Source organism: Chlorocebus sabaeus, chromosome 20 (genome assembly GCF_047675955.1).
Source record: "Chlorocebus sabaeus isolate Y175 chromosome 20, mChlSab1.0.hap1, whole genome shotgun sequence".
Taxonomy (NCBI): domain Eukaryota; kingdom Metazoa; phylum Chordata; class Mammalia; order Primates; family Cercopithecidae; genus Chlorocebus; species Chlorocebus sabaeus.
The window spans coordinates 135,206,604-135,228,997 of NC_132923.1; the positions used below are offsets into that span (position 1 = coordinate 135,206,604).

General features: G+C 55.7%; 1 protein-coding gene across 1 annotated transcript; it reads right to left on the reverse strand.

Moving 5' to 3' along the window:
- Nucleotides 1-597: 597 nt before the first annotated feature.
- On the reverse strand, nucleotides 598-22,037 carry LOC140709329 (ATPase family AAA domain-containing protein 3C-like). The gene is given in 13 exon segments (XM_073008033.1): nucleotides 598-1,283; nucleotides 6,033-6,141; nucleotides 7,645-7,812; nucleotides 8,999-9,069; nucleotides 11,160-11,211; nucleotides 12,047-12,171; nucleotides 12,494-12,619; nucleotides 12,887-12,943; nucleotides 13,566-13,721; nucleotides 15,454-15,697; nucleotides 15,758-15,837; nucleotides 16,813-16,890; nucleotides 21,987-22,037. Coding segments are annotated over 13 exon segments (1,557 nt in total). The 3' UTR covers nucleotides 598-1,043.
- Nucleotides 22,038-22,394: the final 357 nt, after the last annotated feature.

Sequence of the window (22,394 nt, forward strand, 5' to 3'; positions counted from 1 at the left end):
AGGCCGAGGCAGAAGGATTGATCGCTTGAGCCCAGGAGTTGGAGACCAGCCTGGGCAAGAAAGAGACCCTGTTTCTACCAAAAATTAGGAGAGGACGAGAAAAACCCGATGAGTTCCTCTGCCGTAGCCAGATGCCCCCCAACCCCCACCGCATGACTGTAATCAAGGTTTTATTTAGAGACAGGGTCTCACTCTGTCACCCAGGCTGGAGTGCAATGGTGGGATCTTGGCTCACTGCAACCTTGGCCTCCCATGCTCAGGTGATCCTCCTACTCAGCCTCCAAGCCAAGAAGCTGGGACCAAGCTGGGACCACAGGCACGTGCCACCTGACCTGGCTTTTTTTTTTTTTTGAGAGTTTGAGAGAGTTTTTTGAGAGAGTTTGAGAGAGTTTGCTGCAGTGCAATGGCATGGTCTCAGCTTACTGCAACCTCCACTTCCGGGGTTCAAGTGATTCTCCTGCCTCAGCCTCCTGAGTGCCTGGGATTTCAGGCACCTGCCACGACACTGGGCTAATTTTTCTATTTTTTTTTTTTTTTTTAAGGAGAGATGGGGTTTCACCATGTTGGCCAGGCTGGGCTGGAACTCTTCACCTCAGGTGATCCACCCGCCTTGGCCTCACAAAGTGCTGAGAATCCATCATGGGCCACCGCGCCCGACCCCATCATCAAGGTTTTCAGGGACTAGCTGGAAAGCAGGGGCAGGGGAAGGTGCAGGGGCGGCGAGGCAGGCAGTCCGGGCCGTCGCCAGTTTGAAACCGCTGTGTCTTGTTTGCCGTGTACTTCATTGAGGGAGGCAAAGGGGCACCCGCGTCTCCACAGCTGCAGGATGGGGCGCAAGCAGCCGGTCCCGGGTGGCATTCAGGCAGCCGGCCCCGCTGTGGCAGGCACCTCATGTGAAGCCCACCCCTCTGTGGTTAAATTCTCCAGAAAGCTCCAGCCTCTGTCTTTTCTTTCACCTTTGACCCCAGGAGGACGCTAGGGGACCCCAAACCCAGCCCCACATCAGCCAATAGACACAGCGCTGTGGCACCTGTGGGAGTTTATTAAGGGGAGCATTTCCTTAATGTGCAGGGACCCGAAAGGCAGGAGCGGGAGAGGTCCGCAGACAGGCTCTGTGAGGTGTGTTCTCGCCGTGGACTCAGGTTAAGTGGTGCTGATCCATCAGGCCAGGCCATCCCTCTTCAGTCAGAGCATTTCTTCTGGTGATGCTGGGCAAAGTCTTCAACATGGGCATCCAACAAGGCCTCAGTGAGGACTCCATCCTCGGAGGCATATGCCCTGGCCTAGTGAGGAGAGAGGGAGCTGAGGGAGGCCACCATGGGAACCCCCCACCCGTAACGCACGCCAGGACCCCGAGGGGGGGAGGGTCCAAACCAGGGGCACCAGGACGGCCTCAGGGTGAAACACAGGCTTCCTGTACCTCGGCAGAGCCCAGCATGCGTGTGGACACCGGGAGTGGCCCCTGCAGTGCCACAGCCTTGCCTGCATCCTCAACACTGCAGTTTCTCAGTGACTTTCAATAACAGAAAGCCCAAGGCCGAGCCCCACTGACTGCAGACCCAGGGCAGATCCCAAGAGGCAGGAGGGAATTGCAGACCCTCTGTGTGTCTCAGCCGTGGCCAGGCAGTGCCCCCGGGTCACAGTGCACTACAGATCCTCAGACCCTCACCTTCATAGGCCTTCAGGGCAGAGGCAGCCACTGCCCAACCTCGGGCACATAGGTGCTAGCATCAAGGTCACCCCTGCCTCCACCTCCCTGTCCTGGGTACAGGACTTGGCGTCCAGCACGCGGAATCTGGAGCTGCTGGGGCTGTGGCCCTCGGTGTCGCTTCAAGCACCTCAGGTGCAGCCCTTCTGCCATGGACAGGTCGCTCTCCATCCCAGTGCCAGTGAAAGGTGTGGAGTCCCCAAGGAGAGGCACCCATGGGTCAGGGTGAGGGTGAGGGCACCCCCACTGGGCACTGTGCTTGGGAGTGCACCAGGACGCCTGGAGGAAGCACAGGGCAGGGGACGCTTCCCGGACAGCTGAGGGGGTTCCTCACCCCGTCCTGGCTGTGCCTCCCAGAGGCAGGATTCATCTCACAGGGTAAAGGGGTAGCAGTGCACCATCCTCCCACAACACGGCTGCCACAACGGAACCTGCCATGGGGATGACCACGTGGTTCCCATCCCCACTGGCAGCTCCCACCCCTCACCAAGAGCCACTGTGTGGGGAGACACTGACTGGAGCTGGACCGCCACTGTGGCTCAGGGGCCCAGGAGTGCAGGAGACGCTGACCGGAACCGGACCACAACTGTGCATCAGGGACCCAGGACTGCTCAGCATCATTTTTGGTCTTGAGCCCACCCAAGAGAGTTCAAACAGGTGCAGGAACCCTCAGGATGCACCCAAGTGGCTGCACCTCACCCAGGGCCCAGTGGAGGAAAGGGGCTGCACAGATTCTCACGGGGCCACCCCACCAGGAAGCACGGGACCTGGCAGAGCCCACCAGAAGTGACAGCTAAATGTCACGTGGCCTCCTGGGTGGGATTCTGGGCAAGACCCAGTCCCAGGTGGGGCCAACAGTGACACATGACGTCCACCACGTGGCAAGGCCCCGGCCCGGGAGCTCTCTGTGCTACCCTGGAAATTCTTCTGGGAACCTAAAGTCTTCAGGCTGTAAAAGTTGAAACACAAGACCTGGACCTGATGTCTTCACGTGTCAATTCACAAAACATTAAGAATCAGCAGCACTTCTCAAACTCTTGGACAAATTGAAGAACATTTCCTCACTCATCCTAGGAGTCCAGCATTACCCTGATATCAAACCCAGACAAAGACACCACAAGAAAAATGACAGGCCAATATCCCTGATGAGCATCACTGGGAAAGTCCTCAACAAAATGTCAGCAGAACGAATTCAGCAGTATAGTTAAAGGACTCTATACCCTGACCAAGCAGGATTTATTCCTGGAATGCAACGATAGTTCAACATATGAAAATCAATGTTCTGCATATGAAATGTTCAACATACAATCAATCGATATTAGCAGAGTGGAGGAAGGAAACCACATGACTGTCTCAAGTGTTGCAGGAAAAGTATTCGACCAAATACAACACCTTTTTCTTTTTTTTTTTTTGAGATGGGGTCTCACTCTGTAGCCCAGGCATCTCGGCTCACTGCATGCTCCGCCTCCTGGGTTCACGCCATTCTTTTGCCCCAGCCTCCCAAGTAGCTGGGACTACAGGCACCTGCCACCATGCCCAGCTAATTTTTTATATTTTTGGTAGAAACAGGGTTTCACCGTGTTAGCCAGGATGGTATCGATCTCCTGACCTCGTGATCCACCCGCCTTGGCCTCACAACGTGCTGGGATTACAGGCGTGAGCCACCGTGCCTGGCCACTTTTTTTTTTTTTTGGAGACAATGTTGCTCTTCTTGCCCAGGCTGGAGTACAAATGGCGCGATCTTGGCTCAGTGCAACCTCTGCCTGCCCCATTCACGCGATTATCCTGTCTCAGCTTCCCGAGTAGCTGCGATTACAGGCATGCACCACCATGCCCAACTAATTTTGTATTTGCAGTAAAGATGGGGTTTCTCCACATTGGTCAGGCTGGCCTCGAACTGCCGACCTCAGGTGATCCACCCGCCTCACACTTTTATGATTAAAACACTCAGGAAACCAAGAATTGAAGGATACACCCTAAACACAATGAAGGCCACATATCACAAGCCCATAGGTGACATACTCAGTGGTGGAAACAAAGCTTTTCCTCTGAGGTAAGGAACCAGGCAAGAATAGTTTACCGCTTCTATTCTACACACCACTGGAAGCTCTGGACAGAGCAATTAGACAAGAAAAAGAAAGGTGATCAAAACTGAAAAGGGAAAGGGAAAATCACCTGTTCTCAGATGACATAATCTTATATGTGGAAAGTCCTAGAATCCATATTAGAAGAAAAAAACCCCGTGACATCAGCAAACTTACAGGATACAAAATCAACAGCAAAGAACGCTGTAGTTCTCCATCCCAACAGTGAATAATGTGAATGGGGAATTATGAAACCGTTTCCATTTACAATAGCAGCGGCAAGAATAAAATACTTGGAAATTCACTGAACCAAGAAGGTGAAAGACTTGTACAATGAAAACTGGCTGGACGCAGTGGCCCGCGTCTGAATCCCAGCCCTTTGGGAGGCTGAAGCAGATGGATTACCTCATGTCAGGAGTTCAAGACCAGCCTGGCCAGCATGGTCAATCATTGTCTCTACTAAAAATACAAAAATTAGCCGGGCGTGGTGGTGCGTGCCTGTAATCCCAGCTACTCAGGAGGCTGAGTCAGGAGAATCACTTCACCCTGGGAGGAGAACGTTGCAGTGAGCTGAGATCACAACACTGCACTCCAGCCTGGGCAACAGAGTGAGACTCCGTCTTGGAAACAAGAGAAAACCACAGAATATTGCTGAGAGACATCAAAGCAACATAGAGACTAAACACAGTCCCTGTGAAAACCCCAATTACGTTTTACAAAAATAGGAAAACCTTTCCTAAAATTCATATGGAATCTCAAAGGATCCTGAATAGTCCAGGCTGGAATTCAATGGCACCATCTCAGCTCATTGCAACCTCCACCTCCAGGGTTCAAGCAATTCTTCTGCCTCAGACCCCTGAGTAGCTGAGAATACAGGCATGCACCACCACCATGCCCGGCCAATTCTTGTATTTTTAGTAGAGGTGGGACTCAACATGTTGGCCAGGCTGGTCTCGAACTCCTGGCCTCAAGTGATCTTCTCCCCTTGGCCTCCCAGCATGCTGGGATTACAGGCGTGAGCCACCATGCCCGGCTCAAATTATTCTTATTTTTTGAGACAGGGTCTCACTCTGTAACCCGGGCTGGAGTGCAGTGGCACAATCACAGCTCACTGCAGCCTCTGGCTCCTGGACTCAAGTGATCCTCCCACCTCAGCCTCCCAAAGCAGCTGGCATTACAGGCATGCACAATTAGGACTGGCTAATATTTTTATTTTTTGTAGAGATGGGGTCTCCCCTTGTTTTCCAGGCTGGTCCTGAACTCCTGGCTTCAAATAATCTGGCTGACTTGACCTCCCCAAATGCTGGGAACACAAACGTCAGCCACCACCATGCCTGGCCTCTGCTTGCTTAGTTGTGGAAACAGACGTGGTCCCAAGTGGAGACGACCTGGAACACAGACATCAGCTCACCCACAAGGATAGGGTTTGAGATCTGGGGCTCTTTGTCACAGAGGCATAACCCAGCCTGTACTGACTAATACAGCCCCTATAGACCCTGGCGCCAACGTTCAAATCAAGGTAACTGGCTACTTCATAAACCTGTCACACACGAAAGCGCTGCTAGGTAGAGTGACCAGGTTGTCACAGACTCTGCAGACCCCAGAGGCAGCGATGCCTGTGCCTGGCCTTGGTGCCTTCCACAGACCTGGTTTTGCTTTTCCAGCAACCCCCAAAGACCAAAGCTTTCTGGATGGCCACGCCCACACTGCTCTGAGTCCTGGCTCCCCGTCCCTGCAGCAGCCACGGAGCTGCAGGAGGGGCCTCCAAGGAGCAGCCGGCTGTGGGACAATCAGAGGTCACTCCTGCCCATGGGTCTGAGCCCGTCAAGCAAGATCAAGCCAACGGCCATGGTCCGGGAAACACAACATCCCTCCAGCCCCACCACCAAACTCAGGCGGGGCCTGTCCCGATGACCATTCACACCAGCGGGTGCCCATCTGCCAAGGTGAGCATCGAAAGCCCCCCAGCCCACCTGGCACAGCCCGGATACTAGGATGCCGCACGGGCTTCCTGACCTGCGACGTCAGCAACGGACATGCCCCACCCTTCCAAGGGCAGGAGCAGGGGCGCGCTAGTGTGTGGAGTGGCCCACCCGGGGCAGGTGCCCCGTATCACGTCTGTGCACCGAAAACCCCTCAACAGAAGCTGCTGTGTGACACTGGTGCTGGGACAGGCACAACCCGGCGTCTCCACAGCAGTTGGGCTCACATCTGGGTGGGTGCGCCCGAGCCCGACTCACCTGCCAGGACTGAACCAGCTGTGCGATCTCCCGGCCGGACATGTGCTCCGTCAGCTCAGCGATCTCCTCGCACTTCCTCCCATAGTCAAACTGGGCCAGATTCAGGCGCCTGGAGAAGGAGTTCCCAAGTGGGCCGGCCAAGGCAACGGCTCCCACACCACGAGGTGGGGGCTGGAAGACAGGCAGCCAGGCGGGCACCCATGCCAGGTGTCCCCTTGGGAGGGACTCTTCCTGTGACAGCCAAACTCCACCCTCTCCATGATGCAAACCAGGTCTGGGCTGAGCAGAGAGGTGGCGACTGCTGTGGGGCCTGGAGATGGCCGCACCCCCTCTTCACACCAGCCCTGCCCACACCTGCCCACTCAGCACCCACAAGGCGCATGGCCGTTACAGTGGCAGTGGCAGAGCCCTGACTTCCAGCAAAAGCATCTCCCTGGAGGCCACAGAAGCCAAGTCATGGTGCCAGGGCTACGAGCAGCCGTGGGAGTGGGAGTGCCCAGCGCGGGGAAGGGCCAAAGGGAAACTAAGGCCGGGACAGCTGGAGCATGGAGCAGGCATCCGCGGAGGGGTTGGCAGGGGGAACCAGGCTCTCTTTGGAACAGAGCGGCTTTTGCTGTCACTGGAGACAGCAGGAATTTACGTCAGGTGCACAGAAGGACTCAGAAACCCGGGACCTGGGGACGCCAAGAGGTGGAGCAGCCTCTGCTCATCTGGAGTGTTCCTGAGGCAGCCGGCGTGCAGCCCCAGGGACTCTCATCACTTGGAGGGCTCTGCCCACCGTGCCTTCTGCACCCACCGCCAGCGACAGGGAGCCTGAAGGCCTCAGGGTACAAGTGCAGCCGGAGCCGCGCCCCACACCATGAGGCTCCAGGGCCAGGCGTGGCAGCTGGAGGAAGGCCAGGCCAGCAGCCAGCAGGGGACCATGAGGATCCTCTCCAGTCCCAATACGGGGCTCTCATGAGGAGCGTCTCCCTCGAATCCCAACATGGGGGACTCAGAGCAACACTCCACGTCACCTCCCCTCACTGCCAGGGCCTGAGGCTGGCTGGGCACAGTGGCTGGCATCTGTAATCCCTGCACTGTGGGAGGCCAAGGCGGGCAGATCACCTGAGGTCAGGGTTTCGAGACCAGCCTGGCCAACATGGTGAAACTGCATCTCTACAAAAATACGAAAAGCAGTTGGGTGTGGTGGCAGGCACCTATAATCGCAGCTACTCAGGAGGCTGAGGCAGGCGAATCGCGTGAACCCAGGAGGCGGAGGTTGCAGTCAGCTGAGATCGTGCCACTGCACTCCAGCCTGGGGGACAAGAGCGAGACTGTCTCAAAAAAAAAAAAAAGTTGAAGGTTTGTAAGTGATGGTGGGCTCTGCCCCCCAAACCCGAGGAGACGCCACCAGGCTGTTCTCAGGTGGGGATGAGGAAAGGGTGGTGGCACATCCCTGGGTGCAGCCTCTGGGACCCTTGGGGCCCACAGGGCTCCTGCGCAAAACCACAGGGCAGGGAGGCGGTGCCACCCCGGAGACTGGGCCTGCTGGGATCCTCTGGAGAGCAGGGCCGGGGGTGGGCCCTGAGCGCGGGTCCCTGGACAGGGGTGGGTGAGGCGGGACACTTACTGTTTTCCTTCTGTTGCCGGGATAAGAACATACTTGTCAAGATACATTCTTAGCAGGCGCTCCCGCTCCTCCGGCCCGGGCAGGTCGAAGTAAAGCATCACATCGATGCGGTTGTGGATGTCCCAGTGCAACTGCTCCGGGTGGCGGCTGGTCAGGACCAGCATGAATCTGCGGAGCAGGGATGGGGAAGGAAATGCTGGGGCTGCCGGCCAAACTGCCCGAGGGGAACACGGGCTCCTTAGTCCCCCCAGGGGGACTTTCCGGGAGAATCTAAAGCGGCAGCTTGTGAGCACAGGAAACACCGGGAGGACGCGGCACAGCCCTGGTCACCGCCTGCCCCACCACGCCCAGCTGTCCCCCGGCCCGGCTACCGGAGCCTCTGTTCTCATCCCGTGTGGCGCTTCCTCGCTGACACTCGCCCAGCGTGATAGGCAGCGCCAGGACCACCACTCCTCCTGCTGCCTGAGCCCTGCCGTGCTGGGAGCATGGATGCGGGACCCAGAGTCCATGTCAAGAGTGGCCACGCCAGCCAGGAGCAGGACCTTAGGGACCCGGGTGCAGTGGAGGCTCAACAGGGCCTCAGCCCTGCCTCTCTGGGAAGGACCTGAGCCAGGGCTGCAGGGAGCGTCTACCGGCAGCAGCTGAGCCAGGGAGCCCAACACGCCTGAGGAGTCGGCCACAGCCGGCCGGCAGGACTTGATCCTCCATGTGACATATGACCGGGGCTGGAGGGGCCCAGGAGACCAAGAAAACTCAAATTTAGGGGATTTGGGAGGGGCTAGGGAGCCTGGCCATGGGGCCATCCACCTACTGGGGACGTCTGGGCAGCAGCTCACGGAGGACGCACAATGTGGGAGGGCCCCTAGGCCTGGAGGGAGCACTCCTGTCCAGCATCTGGGCGGGGGGCCAAGACCCCAGGCTCCGCCCAAACACACAGGACCTGCTCGTGCCCAGCTTCCCGTGGGAGCAAACGTGTCTCCATCTCCCACCCCAGGGCACCCTCACCCTCCAAGGGAGACCCAGCAGAGCCTCAGACCATTAGACCACCTCCCTTGCAGGCAAAGGACCGCAGAAACCCAGGGTCAGAGGGACCTGCAAGCTGGGGCGGCACCGCACAGGGCCCTGAGGACAGGACTGACCCCGGCTCTGCCCAGGAGTCCCCCGCATGTTCCTCAGTGACGCCCCATGCTGTCCCGAGCTGGGCCGTTCCCAGGGGACATCCGAGGTGGGCACGTTGCGGCCACAGGTGCTGCCCAGCACTGTGATCCAGGGCCCCTGAGGTCCCTTGGTGGGAACCAAGGGCGATGGTTGCACAGCCCTGCCCAGGGGCCCGGGACCCAAGGTGCCCCCTCACTTGTTGCTGCGATCCTTCATGTGGTTTAGGAAGGCGTTCTGGGTGGCTTTGAGGTCCTCGTTTATCTCCTCCTGCAGAGAGAAGGTTCAAGCCTTAGGCACCAGGAGCAAAGCCTTGTAAACAGCCACAGCAGAAGGTCCCACAGGCCTCCCTCCTGCAGGGAGCAGGGACGCGGCCACACTTTCATGGATCTAAACTCAAAAGCCTGACCAGGGCCAGGGACGGTGGCTCTTGCATGTAACGTAGTATTTTGGGAGGCCGAGGCGGGCAGATCACCTGAGGTAGGGACTTTGAGAACATCCTGGCCAACATGGTGAGACCCTGTCTAAACTAAAAATACAAAAATCAGCCAGGCTTGGTGGCACAACTGTGGTCCCAGCTACGTGGGATGCTGAAGCAGGAGAATCACTTCAACCTGAGAGGCAGAGTTTGCAGCGAGCCGAAATCGCACCGCTGCACTCCAGCATGGGCGACAGAGTGAGACTCTGTATCAAAAACAAAAACAAAAACAAAAACAAAAACAAAAACAAAAAAACCCCTGACTGGGCATGGGGGCTCACGTCTGTAATCCCAGAACTTCACAAGGTCAAGGTGGGAGCATCTCTGATAGCTCAGAAGTTTGAGCCCAGCCGAGCTCAAAAAAACAGCCGGGGGCGATGGCTCACGCCTATAATCCCAGCACTTTGGGAGGCCGAGGTGGCCGGATCACAGTGTCAGGAGATCGAGGCCATCCTGGCTAACACTGTGAAACCCCGTCTCTACTAATAAATACAAAACAAAATTAGCCAAGCGTGGTGGTGGACGCCTGTAGTCCCAGCTACTTGGGAGGCTGAGGCAGGAGAATGCCATGAACCCGGGAGGCGGAGCTTGCAGTGAGCTGAGATTCCGCCGCTGTACTTTAGCCTGGGCGACAGAGCGAGGCTCCGTCTCAAAAAAAAAAAAAAAAAAAAAATTAGCCCGGACCAGGCAAGGTGGCTCACGCCTGTAATCCCAGCAGTTTGGGAGGCTCAGGTGGGCGGGTCAACTGAGGTCAGGAGTTTAGGACTATCCTGACTGACATGGAGAAATCCCTTGTCTACTAAAAAAAAATACAAAATGAGCCGGGCGTGGTGGTACATTACTGTAATCCCAGCTACTTGGGAGGCTGAGGCAGGAGAATTGCTTGAACCCAGGGTGAGGAGGTTGCGGTGAGCCAAGATTACACCACCGCACTCCAACCTGGGCAACAAGAGCAAAACTCCATCTCAAAAAAAAAAAAATTAGCCAGGCATGGCACTGTGCCCCTGCAGTCCTGGCTACGCGGGCGGCTGAGGCAGGAGGACGGCTTGAGCTTGAAAGGTCGAGGCAAACAGTGAGCTGTGATCGCGCCACTGCACTCCAGCCTGGGCGACAGAGACCCTGTCTTAACATAAGAACTATATGGCTGGGCGTGGTGGATCACGCATGTAATCCCAGCATTTCGGGAGGCCAGGCGGGGAGGTCATTTGAGGTCAGGAGTCCTCAACCAGCCTGACCAAAATGGTGAAACCCCATCTGTACTAAAAATACAAAAAATGCCTATAATCCCAGCTACTCAGAGGGCTGAGGCAAGAGACTAGCTTGAACCCAGGTGGTGGAGGTTGTAGTGAGCCAAGACCGCGCCACTGCAGGCCAGCTAAAGGGATAGAGTGTGACTTTATCTCAAATAAATAAGAATAAAAATAGACCGGTGCAGTGGCTCACACCTGTAATACCAGCACTTTGGGAGGCTCAGGCAGGTGCATCACGAGGTCAAGAGATCTAGACCATCATGGCCAACATGGTGAAACCCCATCTCTAGTAAAAATACAAAAATTAGCAGGGTATGGTGGCAGGTGCCTATAATCCCAGCTACTTGGGAGGATGAAGCAAGAGAATAGCGTGAAGCGGAGGTTACAGTGAGATGAGATCGTGCCGCTGAACTCCACTCTGACAACATCTCGAAACAAAACAAAACAAAACAAAACAACCCTCAAAAGCCAAACCTTAAGTTTAAGCTGACCAAAAAAAAAACAAAAGGCTGGTTTTCACTCAAAATTTAGAGAAAAAGGAATTGAGCAGCCGGCTGCGGCCTGATCCAAGATGACGGACGCACCCGCCCCACCACCTCCCTGTGGCCAGACAGAGGCTTAGTGACACTCACAGTGGCTGGCTTCGAAAGGAAGGCGTCCGCGTCGTCCATGAAGAGCAGGAGGCTGTGAACGAGAGGGAGGCCCAGCACGGGGAGAGTGACACCTGGAGCGGCCCACAGCAGCGTCCGGCTGTGGTGGGAGCAGGCCGAGCGGGCAGATCCCGAAGGGGTGCAGCCTCTGCCCCATCGGGAACCCTAAGTCCTGGATCTGACAGAAGCCCATCAGCCTGGCCTCTGGGCAGCTGACCACGGCCCAGCCTCACAAGGCCCTGGGAAGCCAACGGCACACGCAGGCTTCACCCCCACCTGGCCCAGTGCAGCGCTGGAGGCTGCTCAGAGTCCACACCAGGGGCAGGATCTTCTAAAGTGAAAGGTCAAAGGCCAGAGGGGAGGGTGCCAGCCATGAGGAATGTGGTGCCAACGGGGAGAGCTGAAGTCGCAAGGGTGTCCCAGCTATTAATCTATTAAACGGTGTGTGACTTTAATAGGCACACACCCTATTGTGTGCCATGCTGTCTTCAGCTAACTTCCAAATGGTTCTACCAAAAGGAGCCACTGCCCATGCCCACCTGCACGCGTGTCAGAGGGAGGGCGGCCATGGAGGTGGCGTCCCTGCAGCTGTGAAGACCCCTCTGCCCTTACACCCACCCACCTCCCTTCTGTCCTGAGCCAAGTATCCCACTGGCAGCCTCCACACGCTGGGGGCCTCGTGGCCACCAGGGTCCACACTCAGGCGACCTTCCCTCCGAGGGACCCTCCGCCCAGCCTCCTGCGTGGCCACAAGGACAGAGCTGCAGAAAGACCACGAGGTCCCGGAAAGCCACCTGGACCCCCTTCCCCGAAGGCAGCCTGCTGGGCCGCAGTGAAGGGCCTGTGTGCATGCTGTGGGGACGTCTCACCTGCGCCGGCTGGTATTGGCCCAGTCAAACAGCTTGTGCATGGCGGTCACGCCTTCCCGCCCCATGGGGTCCACGTCCCTGCCTCTCATGATGGCGTAGTCCATGCCCAAGTTCAGGGCGAGATTCTAGACGGGAAGAGTGAGGGGAGACAGAACAGATGTTCCCTCTGCCTCTGCAAAGCCTGCACACTCCACCCGGAGTGTGGAGTCCCTGCCGGGCGTCCCTGCCTGGAAGCCACAGTCTGGAAGCCACAGCCTGCCCAACAGGAGACGTCCCCTGCCTGGAAGATGGGAGGCGCTCTTACCCACACCAGCACGCTGAACCTACATGAGGGTGACCAAAGGACTAAGGGGAGTCCATTCCCCAGGCAACTGAGCCCCCCAGACACCTGCAGGCAGGTGAGACCCCAGTGGCCCCTGGCCCACCTGCGCAGCCAGGTGCTCTCACCTTGGCAACGAGCGTTTTCCCGGTGCCTGGCGGCCCGTACATCAGGACATTCCTATACAGGCCGTGGTTCTTCTTCGTGTTCCTTGTTGCTATGGCCACGTGGCGCACCTGCGCTTCCAGGCTGGGCTGCCGGGGAAGACGGGGGCTTAAGGGACACACTCTGCGCCCAGGGAAGCCTCAGGGCCAGGGGCTGCGGCAATGCCCTGTTGTGGACTCCACTCCTCGGGGTGCCGCCCAGGTCACGGACAGCCTATCCCCGACAGGGTCAAAGCAGTCGCATCTCAGAAGCCGAAAGCTCCTGGGTGACTCCTCGAGTGCCAGCAAGGGCCACAGCACGGCCCAGCTCCGGGGACCCCTCCCTGCACCTCCCCGGTCCCAGGCACACGGACTTACATGCAGCACAACACCCTCCAGCACGTCCTGGGGCCGACCGAGGAGCCGCCGGCTGACCTGCGGGAGGGGAAGGGGAAGCGCCATTGGGTCACCTGCCACAGCCACGGCACAACCACTAACGCACAGACACGCTCGGTAACACACTGAAACGGAGCTGCCCCAAAGCACAGCCAGGACTGGCCAGGAGCTGGAACCCTATCCCACTAGGAGACTGGGTGACTATTGCTGGGATTGGGGTCACTTTCCAGTTCCTTATTGGCTTTTATTTCATTACCCACCGAGTGACCTGTGGAGACCCCACCACCCCCGTGTGGAGAGCAGGCACCTCGGGGGCTGGCCAGCGGCGCAGTTCCCCAGGGAGGCCGCCAGACACCATGGCCTGTGGCAGCTTCCCTGACACACACCAGCACACCCAGGTCCCGGGACTTGCAAGGACCCCGATGTGCTCCCAGGTCCCATCAAGAGCCCCGAGCAGGGGAGACTGAGGCAGACCGGGGAAGGGTCTCACTGATGCAGACCCCTAAGCTACAGCGAAAACCCAGGCATGAAGCGGCGTCCGGGTGCCCCTCGTGTGGGGAAAGGGAAGGAACAGGAGGGCGTGCATGGGCGGGTTTCCTCATGGAGCAGAGGGGACTCAGCCAGGAACCGCACTCAGGGAGGGCCAGGCCCACGCCGCTACCTGGAAGGGGTGCTGCAGCGCCTCCAGCACCGTGATGCGGGACGTCTCGCTCACCAGGGACGGCTTCCACAGCCGAGCCTCGATGAAGCGGGCCGCCGCGGCTGTCCCATTCTTGGCAGAGTAGACCCCGCCAGCCAGCAGCGTCAGCCCAAGCACCTGCAGCAGAGACACAGCACTGGCGTGCCTGCCCCACCCTCCCTCCCTCCTAGAGCGGGAGATGCACGCGGCTGCCCCACCCACTCTCTGCCCAAGGGAGAAGCACAGGGCTGTGTGCTGGCAGCACAGGATCCCGAATTCCCCGCCCCGAATCCCACAGCCACGCGGTTACAGGAGGCAGGTGGGCCCGTCACAGTGCCCTCACTCAGGGCCATTTTCTCTGCAACTGGCAGCATAAATCCTGCAAAGCCCGGGTCGCTGAGCAGGGCCCTGGGCAGACCCAGCTGGCTATGTCACAGGGCCACACCCTCTGCTACTTTCTTGGCCGCTAAAATGGTACTTTATTACTGGAAAACAAGGCTGACCCGAAATCTCTGACTTGTTTTAAAAATCAATTACGCCGGCTGGGCGTGGTAGCTCAGGCCTGCAATCTCAGCACTTTGGGAGGTCGAGGCAGGCAGATCACCTGAGGTTAGGAGTTGGAGACCAGCCTAACCCACATGGAGAAACCCCATTTCTACTAAAAATACAAAAAGTTAGCTGGGCATGATGGCACATGACTGTAATCTCAGCTACTTGGGAGGCTGAGGCAGAAGAATTGCTTGAACCCGGGAGGCAGAGGTTGCAGTGAGCCCATACCGCGTCATCACACTGAAGCCTGGGCCACAAGAGCAAAACTCCATCTCAAAAAAAAAAACCAAACATCGTTTATGCCAGGCCCAGTGGCCCATGCCTGTAATCCCAGCATTTTGGGAGGCCAAGATGGGCAGATCACCTGAGGTCAGAAGTTCATGACCAGCCTGGCCAAGAGGGTGAAAACCCATCTTCACCAAAATAGAAAAATTACCAGGACATGGCGACCTGCACCTGTAGTCCTGGCAACCGGAGAGGCTGAGGCAGGAGGATGGCGTGAACCGGGGAGGTGGAGCTTGCAGCCACCGCACTCCAGCCTGGGGACACAGTGAGACACTGTCTCTAAATACAAACAGAAGTCAACGGTGCATTAAGCAGCTCCCTCGTGTCCTCACGTGACACCGTCTCACTAACACGGGCGGCAACACCACCTGCGACATTCACCGTCACACTGGCGACGCCACGGGCAGGCGCTGCAGTCACAGCTCAGGGCGCCGGCACCACGGCGGAGCAAGTGCCCACTGCTGCCTACTGTGTGCTGGGCAGCGGGGGACGGAGGACGCAGCCGTGTGCGACGTGGTGTGCCACCACACTAGGCTGGCGCCTGTGCACAAAAGAGTGAGGCTGTAAATAAGAGAGGAATCTATGAACTTCAAACTCTCAGGGTTTTCTGAGGAATAAAGGTTTTTGCAAAATGGTGTCAGGGTCACGTTCTGTTTTCTTTTTTTTTTTTTGAGAAGGAGCCTCGCTCTGTCCCAAGGCTGGAGTGCAGTGGCAGGATCTCGGCTCACTACAACCTCCGCCTCCTGGGTTCAAGTGATTCTCCTGCCTCTGCCTCCTGAGAAGCTGGGACTACATACACGTGCCACATGTAGAGATGGGGTCTGACTGTGTGGCCGAGGCTGGAGACTGTTTTCTTCTCCCAGCTCGAGGAGCAGCCCCCACAAGCCCAATTTGGCTTGTTCTGTGCTGGGAGAGCTCCAGGGCCTGTGCAGAGCGAGCAGGGACATGACCCGGGGACAGGACCCGGGGTTCCAGGAGGCCCCCACAAGCTGCCCCACAGCCACCTGCCAGCCCTACCCGGGACACGCGTGTTTACCGTGGCTGTCACTGAGTACCGCTCTGTCACAAAGGCACGGAATCTTTCCCCAAACATGGTGACAGACGTCCTGCGGGGAAAGCAGTGGTGTGACCAGGACGGACACGAAGATCCGAGCCACACAGCAAGAGCAGGTTGAGGGTGAGGCCCTGACACAGCGGCCCGATCCTGCCAGGACAGAGGGGCAGTGCCCCCACCAAGGAGCCAGCCTGGAGCAGCCAGGCCTGGGACACCTGGAGAGCGCCTAGGACCAGCGACACACACCTGCAGGGCCACGTCTGCGGCTGGCCTGGGCAGCCCTCACCTGATGGACCCCAAGAAGGTCTGATGGTGCTTCTGCACGGACTCCTCCTGCTTCCGTAAGTTCTCCTCATTTACAAGTTGCTGAGAAGCCACAGAAAAAGAGAAAAGCCTTTAAAACCAAAAAAATGCTCAACACCAGTGCAGAGGTTGTGTCTGCCCCAGGACGGGAGGGCTCCAAGCGTCTTGGGCACCTGGGGCCCTGCAGATGCCACAGCCGGACACAGACACAGGTGACATCGGCCGGGATGGCTGTCGCTGAGGGGCTGCTTTCAGGAGCCCAAACTCCCCAGCGGCAGAAAACAGCCCCCACTGCGGCTTCCCTGAGAAGGGCCACTGCGCGGCAGACCTCCCAACACCACCGCCCTGATTCACGCTGTGCTGAAGGAAGCCTCTGTCTTCTGCCAATTAAACGTTAAAGCTACAATGGCCAAACAGGCAACGCGTGAACCCCGCCTGTGAGCTCAGGACTGAGGGCGACGGGCCGGACGCGGTAGCTCACACCTGTAATCCCAGCATTTCGGGAGACCGAGGCAGGTGGAACTTGAGGTCAGGAGTTGAAGACTAGCCTGGCCAAGAGGGTAAAACCCCATCTGTACTAAAAATACAAAAAGTAGCTGAGTATGGTGGTGGGTGCCTGTAATCCAAGCTCCTAGGGACGCTAAGGCAGGAGAATCACTTGAACCCGGGAGGCGGAGGTTGTAGTGAGCTGAGATCGCACCACAGCACTCCAGCCTGGGTGACAGAATGAGACTCCGTTTCAAAATCAATAAAATAGAAAAAAATTCTGCTGAGCTCAAAGAAATGAGGTGAGAATGTCAAGAAGACCCAGGCCCTCCAAACGACCAGACACCCTCACCAACATTGGTCCTCCCTCTCGGGCGGCACTGCAGCAGCGTCTCTCACCTCCCCTTGGAATGAGGCGCCCAAGCTCGGCCCTGGGCCCCACTGCTGCCCGTGTACACGCCCCTGGCCCTACCCACCGGCAGTGGCCCACCAATCTCCATGCCCGAACCCCATGTGCACCCCGGCCTCCCCACACACACCGGCTCCACTCACTTTGAGCTTGGACTGTTGCTCCGGCTGCAAAGTCGGCTCCTGCATCTGCACCAGATTCACGGCGTCCTTCGACATGGCCTGCGGGCGCAGAGGCACGGAGGGCAGGTGTTAGGATACGCGCAGGACTGGGCAGGCATGCACACCAGCCAGGGGGCTTTCACACAGCCACACCTGGACCTCAAAGCCCCCAGCCCTGCCTGAAGGGGTGGCCTCCCCTCCACACCTGTGGGCGTTTCTCGGTAGGTGGAACAAGAGACTTGAGAAAAGAAATGAGACACAGAGACAAAGAATAAAGAAAGAAAAAGTGGGCCCAGGGGACCGGCGCTCAGCATACAGAGGACCCACGCTGGCACAGGTCTCTGAGTTCCCTCAGTATTTATTGCTCATTATCTTTACCATCATAGTAAAAGGGAAGTGGCAGGATAATAGGATCATCATAGGGAGAAGGTCAGTAGTAAGACATATGAATAAAGATCTCTGTGACATAAGTTTAAGGGAAAATGCCTTGATATGCATATGCAAACATCTCTATAAATCTTTTTAGTGTATAAAGAGGAGCATTGCGCTAACTCGTCCCACCTTTCGCCCTAAGGCGGTTTTCTCCTTTCTCAGTAAACAGAACATCTCTGTTTTACACTGAGATGTTCCATTGCCCAGGGACAGGCAGGAGACAGATCCTTTTCTCTATCTCAACTGCCAAGAGGCCTTCTTTCCTCTTATACTAATCCTCCTCAGCATAGACCCTTCATAGGTGTCAGGCTGGGGGACGATCAGGTCTTCCCCTTCCCAGGAGGTCATATTTCAGACAACCACATGGGGAGAAAGCTTGGACAATACCTAGCTTTCCTAGGCAGAGGTCCCTGCGACCTTTGGCAGTGTACATGTTTTTCTTAATCTCAAGTACCCAGGGACATATACACTTGAGATTAAGAAAATGGTGATGACTTTTCACAAGCATACTGCCTTGAGGCACTTGTTTAACAAAGCACACCCTGCACAGTCCAAAATCCTTTAAACCTTGAGTCACCACAGCACATGTCTCTTGCAAGGACAAGGTTGGGGGCAAGGTCACAGATTAACAGCATCTCAAATGCAGAACAAAGTGGAGTCTCTTATGTCTACTCCTTTCTATATAGACACAGTGACAGTCTGATCTTTCTTTTCCCCACACTGCCTCACCATCCTCCTTCCCAGTCACAGCTGGCATGACGATGCCCTGTCCCCAGCACACGGGCTGATGCATTTGTGGGGTTTTATCCCCCAGGGACGGTCTCGGAGGGTCACATCGGGAAGGCCATCCCACATGGACGGGAGGAGGCTATTTCCCAATTCAACAGAAAGTCAGGTGATGGCTAAAGGGTCCTCTATTTCTTCACGTTACAAACGCTTTTCCTAAGCTTCCAATGGCTATTGTCATTGATCTGCTATCAGGCACGTGCAGGCAAGAACGGGAATCCATAAGAATCGGATACCAGCCAACACGCCCAGGGTGACGAGGGCAAGCGTACAACGTCCCCAGTTACATTTTGTTCCTGGTGGAGAATGACAGGTCGACGTTTGGGTGTTCTGGGACAGAAGTACGTATTTTCCGAGCTGCTGAGGCCTAAGCATCAGGTCTCAAAATTTTCTGGGATGGCAGTTTTCCCATCACAAAAATTTACCATAAACATGTTTGGCCAGGTGCAGTGGCTCACACCCGTAATCGCAGCACTTTGGGAGGCCCAGGTGGGCCGATGATGAGGTCAGGAGATGGAGACCATCCTGGCTAACATGGTGAAACCCCATCTCTACTGAAAATACAAAAAATCAGCCGGGCGCGGTGGCGGGCGCTTGTAATCCCCGCTACTCAAGAGGCTGAGGCAGGAGGATGGCGGCGTGAACCTGGGAGGCGGAGTTTTCAGTGAGCCGAGATCGTGCCACTGCACTCCAGCCTAGGAGACAGAGTGAGACTCCGTCTCAAAGAAAAAGAAAAGAACAGATTAGGCCGGGCGCGGTGGCTCAAGCCTGTAATCCCGGCACTTTGGGAGGCCGAGACGGGCGGATCACGAGGTCAGGAGATCGAAACGATCCTGGCTGACACGGTGAAACCCCGTCTCTACTAAAAATTACAAAAAACTAGCTGGGCGAGGTGGCGGGCGCCTGTAGTCCCAGCTACTTGGGAGGCTGAGGCAGGAGAATGGCGTAAATCCGGGAGGCGGAGCTTGCAGTGAGCTGAGATCTGGCCACTGCACTCCAGCCTGGGCCACAGAGTGACACTCCGCCTCAAAAAAAAAAAAAAAAAAAAAAGAAAAGAACAGATTAAAAGAATGAGAGAATATGCTGGTTTAGGTGTCAAGAATCCTCTTGGGCAAGGAATTTGTCACTAACAATTGGCCAGGTATTAACCACAAATTACAAAGGAAAGAGAACTAGAAAAATAAGCCTATAAAAGAGATTCTGAGACAGGAAAAAAACATCTTAGAGGAGGCCGGGCGCGGTGGCTCAAGCCTATAATCCCAGCACTTTGGGAGGCCAAGACGGGCGGATCACGAGGTCAGGAGATCGAGACCATCCTGGCTAACACAGTGAAACCCCGTCTCTACTAAAAATACAAAAAACTAGCCGGGCGAGGTGGCGGGTGCCTGTAGTCCCAGCTACTCCGGAGGCTGAGGCAGGAGAATGGCGTAAACCCGGGAGGCGGAGCTTGCAGTGAGCTGAGATCCGGCCACTGCAGTCCAGCCAGGGCTACAGAGCAAGACTCCGTCTCAAAAAAAAAAAAAAAAAAAAAAAAAAAATCTTAGAGGAAAGAGAAACACTGACAGGGGGAACAGAGAAAGTGAGAGAGAGACAGTGTCAAAGAGAGAGAGAAAAGGATAGAAGTAGTAAAGAAAAGCAATCTGCCCCATTCTTTTAAAAGCCAAGAGTAAGCCTGGCGTGGCAGCTCACGCCTGGAATCGCAGCACTTGGGGAGGCTGAGGAGGGCGGATCACAAGGTCAGGAAATCGAGACCATCCTGGCTAACACGGTGAAACCCTGTCTCTAAGAAAAAGACAAAAAATTAGCCAGGCACGGTGGCAGGTGCCTGTAGTCCCAGCTACTAAGGAGGCTGAGGCAGAAGAATGGAGATTGCAGTGAGCCGAGATTATGCCACTGCCCTCCAGCCTGGGCGACAGAACAAGACTCCATCTCAAAGAGAGAGAGAGAGAGAGAGAGAACCCAGGAGGTGGAGCTTACAGTGAGCCAAGATCGCGCCACCGCACTCCAGCCTGGGCGACAGAGAGAGACTCCGTCCCAAAAAAAAAAAAAAAATAGAGCTAAGAAAGTTTCCTAATAATTGGTGTGCTTAAGCATATTGAGCTGTTTGCACTCAGCCAAGCCTTAAAATACTTAGAGAACCAGGAAGGAACCATCTATACCAATTCTAAGTATGCCTTTGACGTGGCTTATACATTAAAAATATATATGTATTAGACTGAATGAAGTCCTATTAATAGCAAAGGATAATTAAAATCCCAAACTTACAAAGTTCTCAACAAAAGTAAAGTTTGCTCTAAGTTATCAGTGTAGGCCGGGCACGGTGGCTCATGCCTGTAATCCCAGCACCTTGGGAGGCCGAGGCGGGTGGATCACCTGAGCTCAGGAGTTTCAGACCAGCCTGAGCAACATGGTGAAACCCCATCTACTAAAATACAAAAAATTAGCCGAACGTCTCAGTCTGCACCTGTATCGTAGCTACTCAGGAGGCTGAGGCAGGAGGATTGTTTGAACCCGGGAGGCAGAGGTTACACTGAGACAAGATGGTGCCACTACACTCCAGCATGGGCGACAGAGCAAGACTCTGCCGGGAAAAAAAAAAAAAATGCTATTCCAAACATCAGACATTATGTAAGAATACCACACTCCTTGACACCCACCATCATCAGGGAAAGTAGAAAGAATGAATCAGACTTTAAAGAACCACTTGAGGCCAGGCGCAGTGGCTCATGCCGGTAATCCCAGCACTGTGGGAGGCCGAGGCAGGTGGATCACAAGGTCAGGACATCGAGACCATCCTGGCCAACGTGGTGAAATTTCTTTCTACCAAAAACACAAAAATTAGCCGGACACGATGGCATCGTGTCTACTTGTAGTCTCAACTACTCAGGAGGCTAAGGCAGAAAAATGTCATGAACCCAGGAGGCAGAGCTTGCAGTGAGCCAAGATCGCACCACTGTACTCCAGCCTGGGCGACACAGCAAGACTCCATCTCAAAAAAAAAAAGTCAATCGCATTTAGATTGTGAGGTCTAACCCTGGCCAATAAGGGAACCACACAGCAGTAGGCATTACCTGCGTCAGGAAAAAGAACCTTCCCTTCCCTTGTCCAAGCGCTCGCCATTACTCCATCTATGAGACACCCCCTTCTATAGAAGTAAATTTCCTAGCTGAGAAAAATGTACATTCAAGTGCTACTTGTTTTGCGACACCGAAAATTTACGTATAACACAGTGAGCCGCCGAGATCTCGCCACTGCACTCAGGGCTCGGCGACAGAGCAAGACTCCATCTCACAAAAAAAAGAAAGCTGGCTAGGCACGGAGTCTCAGTCCTGTAAAAGCCCCACCAAACAGGCTCTGTGTGAGCAACAAAGCTGATATATTTCACCTGGGTGCAGGCGGGCTGTGTCCCAGGAGAGCCAGCGAAGGGAGATAGGGGTGGGGCAGTTTTCTAGGATGTGGGTGGATGATGGAAAATTACAAAGGGGGTTTTTCTCTTGCAGGCAGGGGCGGGGTCACAAGGTGCTCAGTGGGGGAGCTTCGGAGCCACGAAGTTAAGCTGGGGCAAGAACAAATCACAATGGTGGAGTGTTCTCCGTTAAGGCAGGAACCGGCCATTTTCACTTCTTTTGGGATTCTTCACTTGCTTCAGGCCATCTGGATGTCTACAGGCAGGCATGGGCTCCGAGGACTGACAGTTCCCATCTGTTCCCCGGGTCACCTGCTCTCCCCTGGTCACCTGCTCCGTCCTAACTCATCCGAGTCACCTGGTTTGACCCGAGTCACCTTTAGTTACTTGTCCTATAACCGTTTTTCCCACCAAACCACTCACCTGGCCACTCTGGCCCATACTCCTGCTCTCTTTAAGGCCAGTGGGCATGAGGTTAGACTGTGCGTTCTAACCCTAGCCAGTAGAGGAACCACACAGCAGTAGGCGCTACCTGCATCAGGAATAAGAACCGCTTCCCCTCCCTCGTCCAGGCGCTCGCCATTGTTCCAACTTTGAGACGGCCCCTTCTATAGAAGTAAATTGCTTTGCTGAGAAAAGTTTATATTTGAGTTCTACTTTTTTGGCAGCGCAGAAAACTTATGTTTAACACAGTGAGCTGCTGAGATCTCGCCCCTGCACTCCAGCTGGGGCGACAGAGTGAGACTCTGTCTCAAAAAAAAAAAAAAAAAAAAAGCCAGAAAATGCCGGCCAGGCACGGTAGCTCACACCCGTAATCCCAGCACTTTGAGAGGCGGAGGCGAGCAGATCTCCTGAAAACAGGAGTTTGAGACCAGCCTGCCCAACAGGCTGAAACCCCCGTCTCTGCCAAAAATACAAAAGTTAACCTGGGTATGGTGGC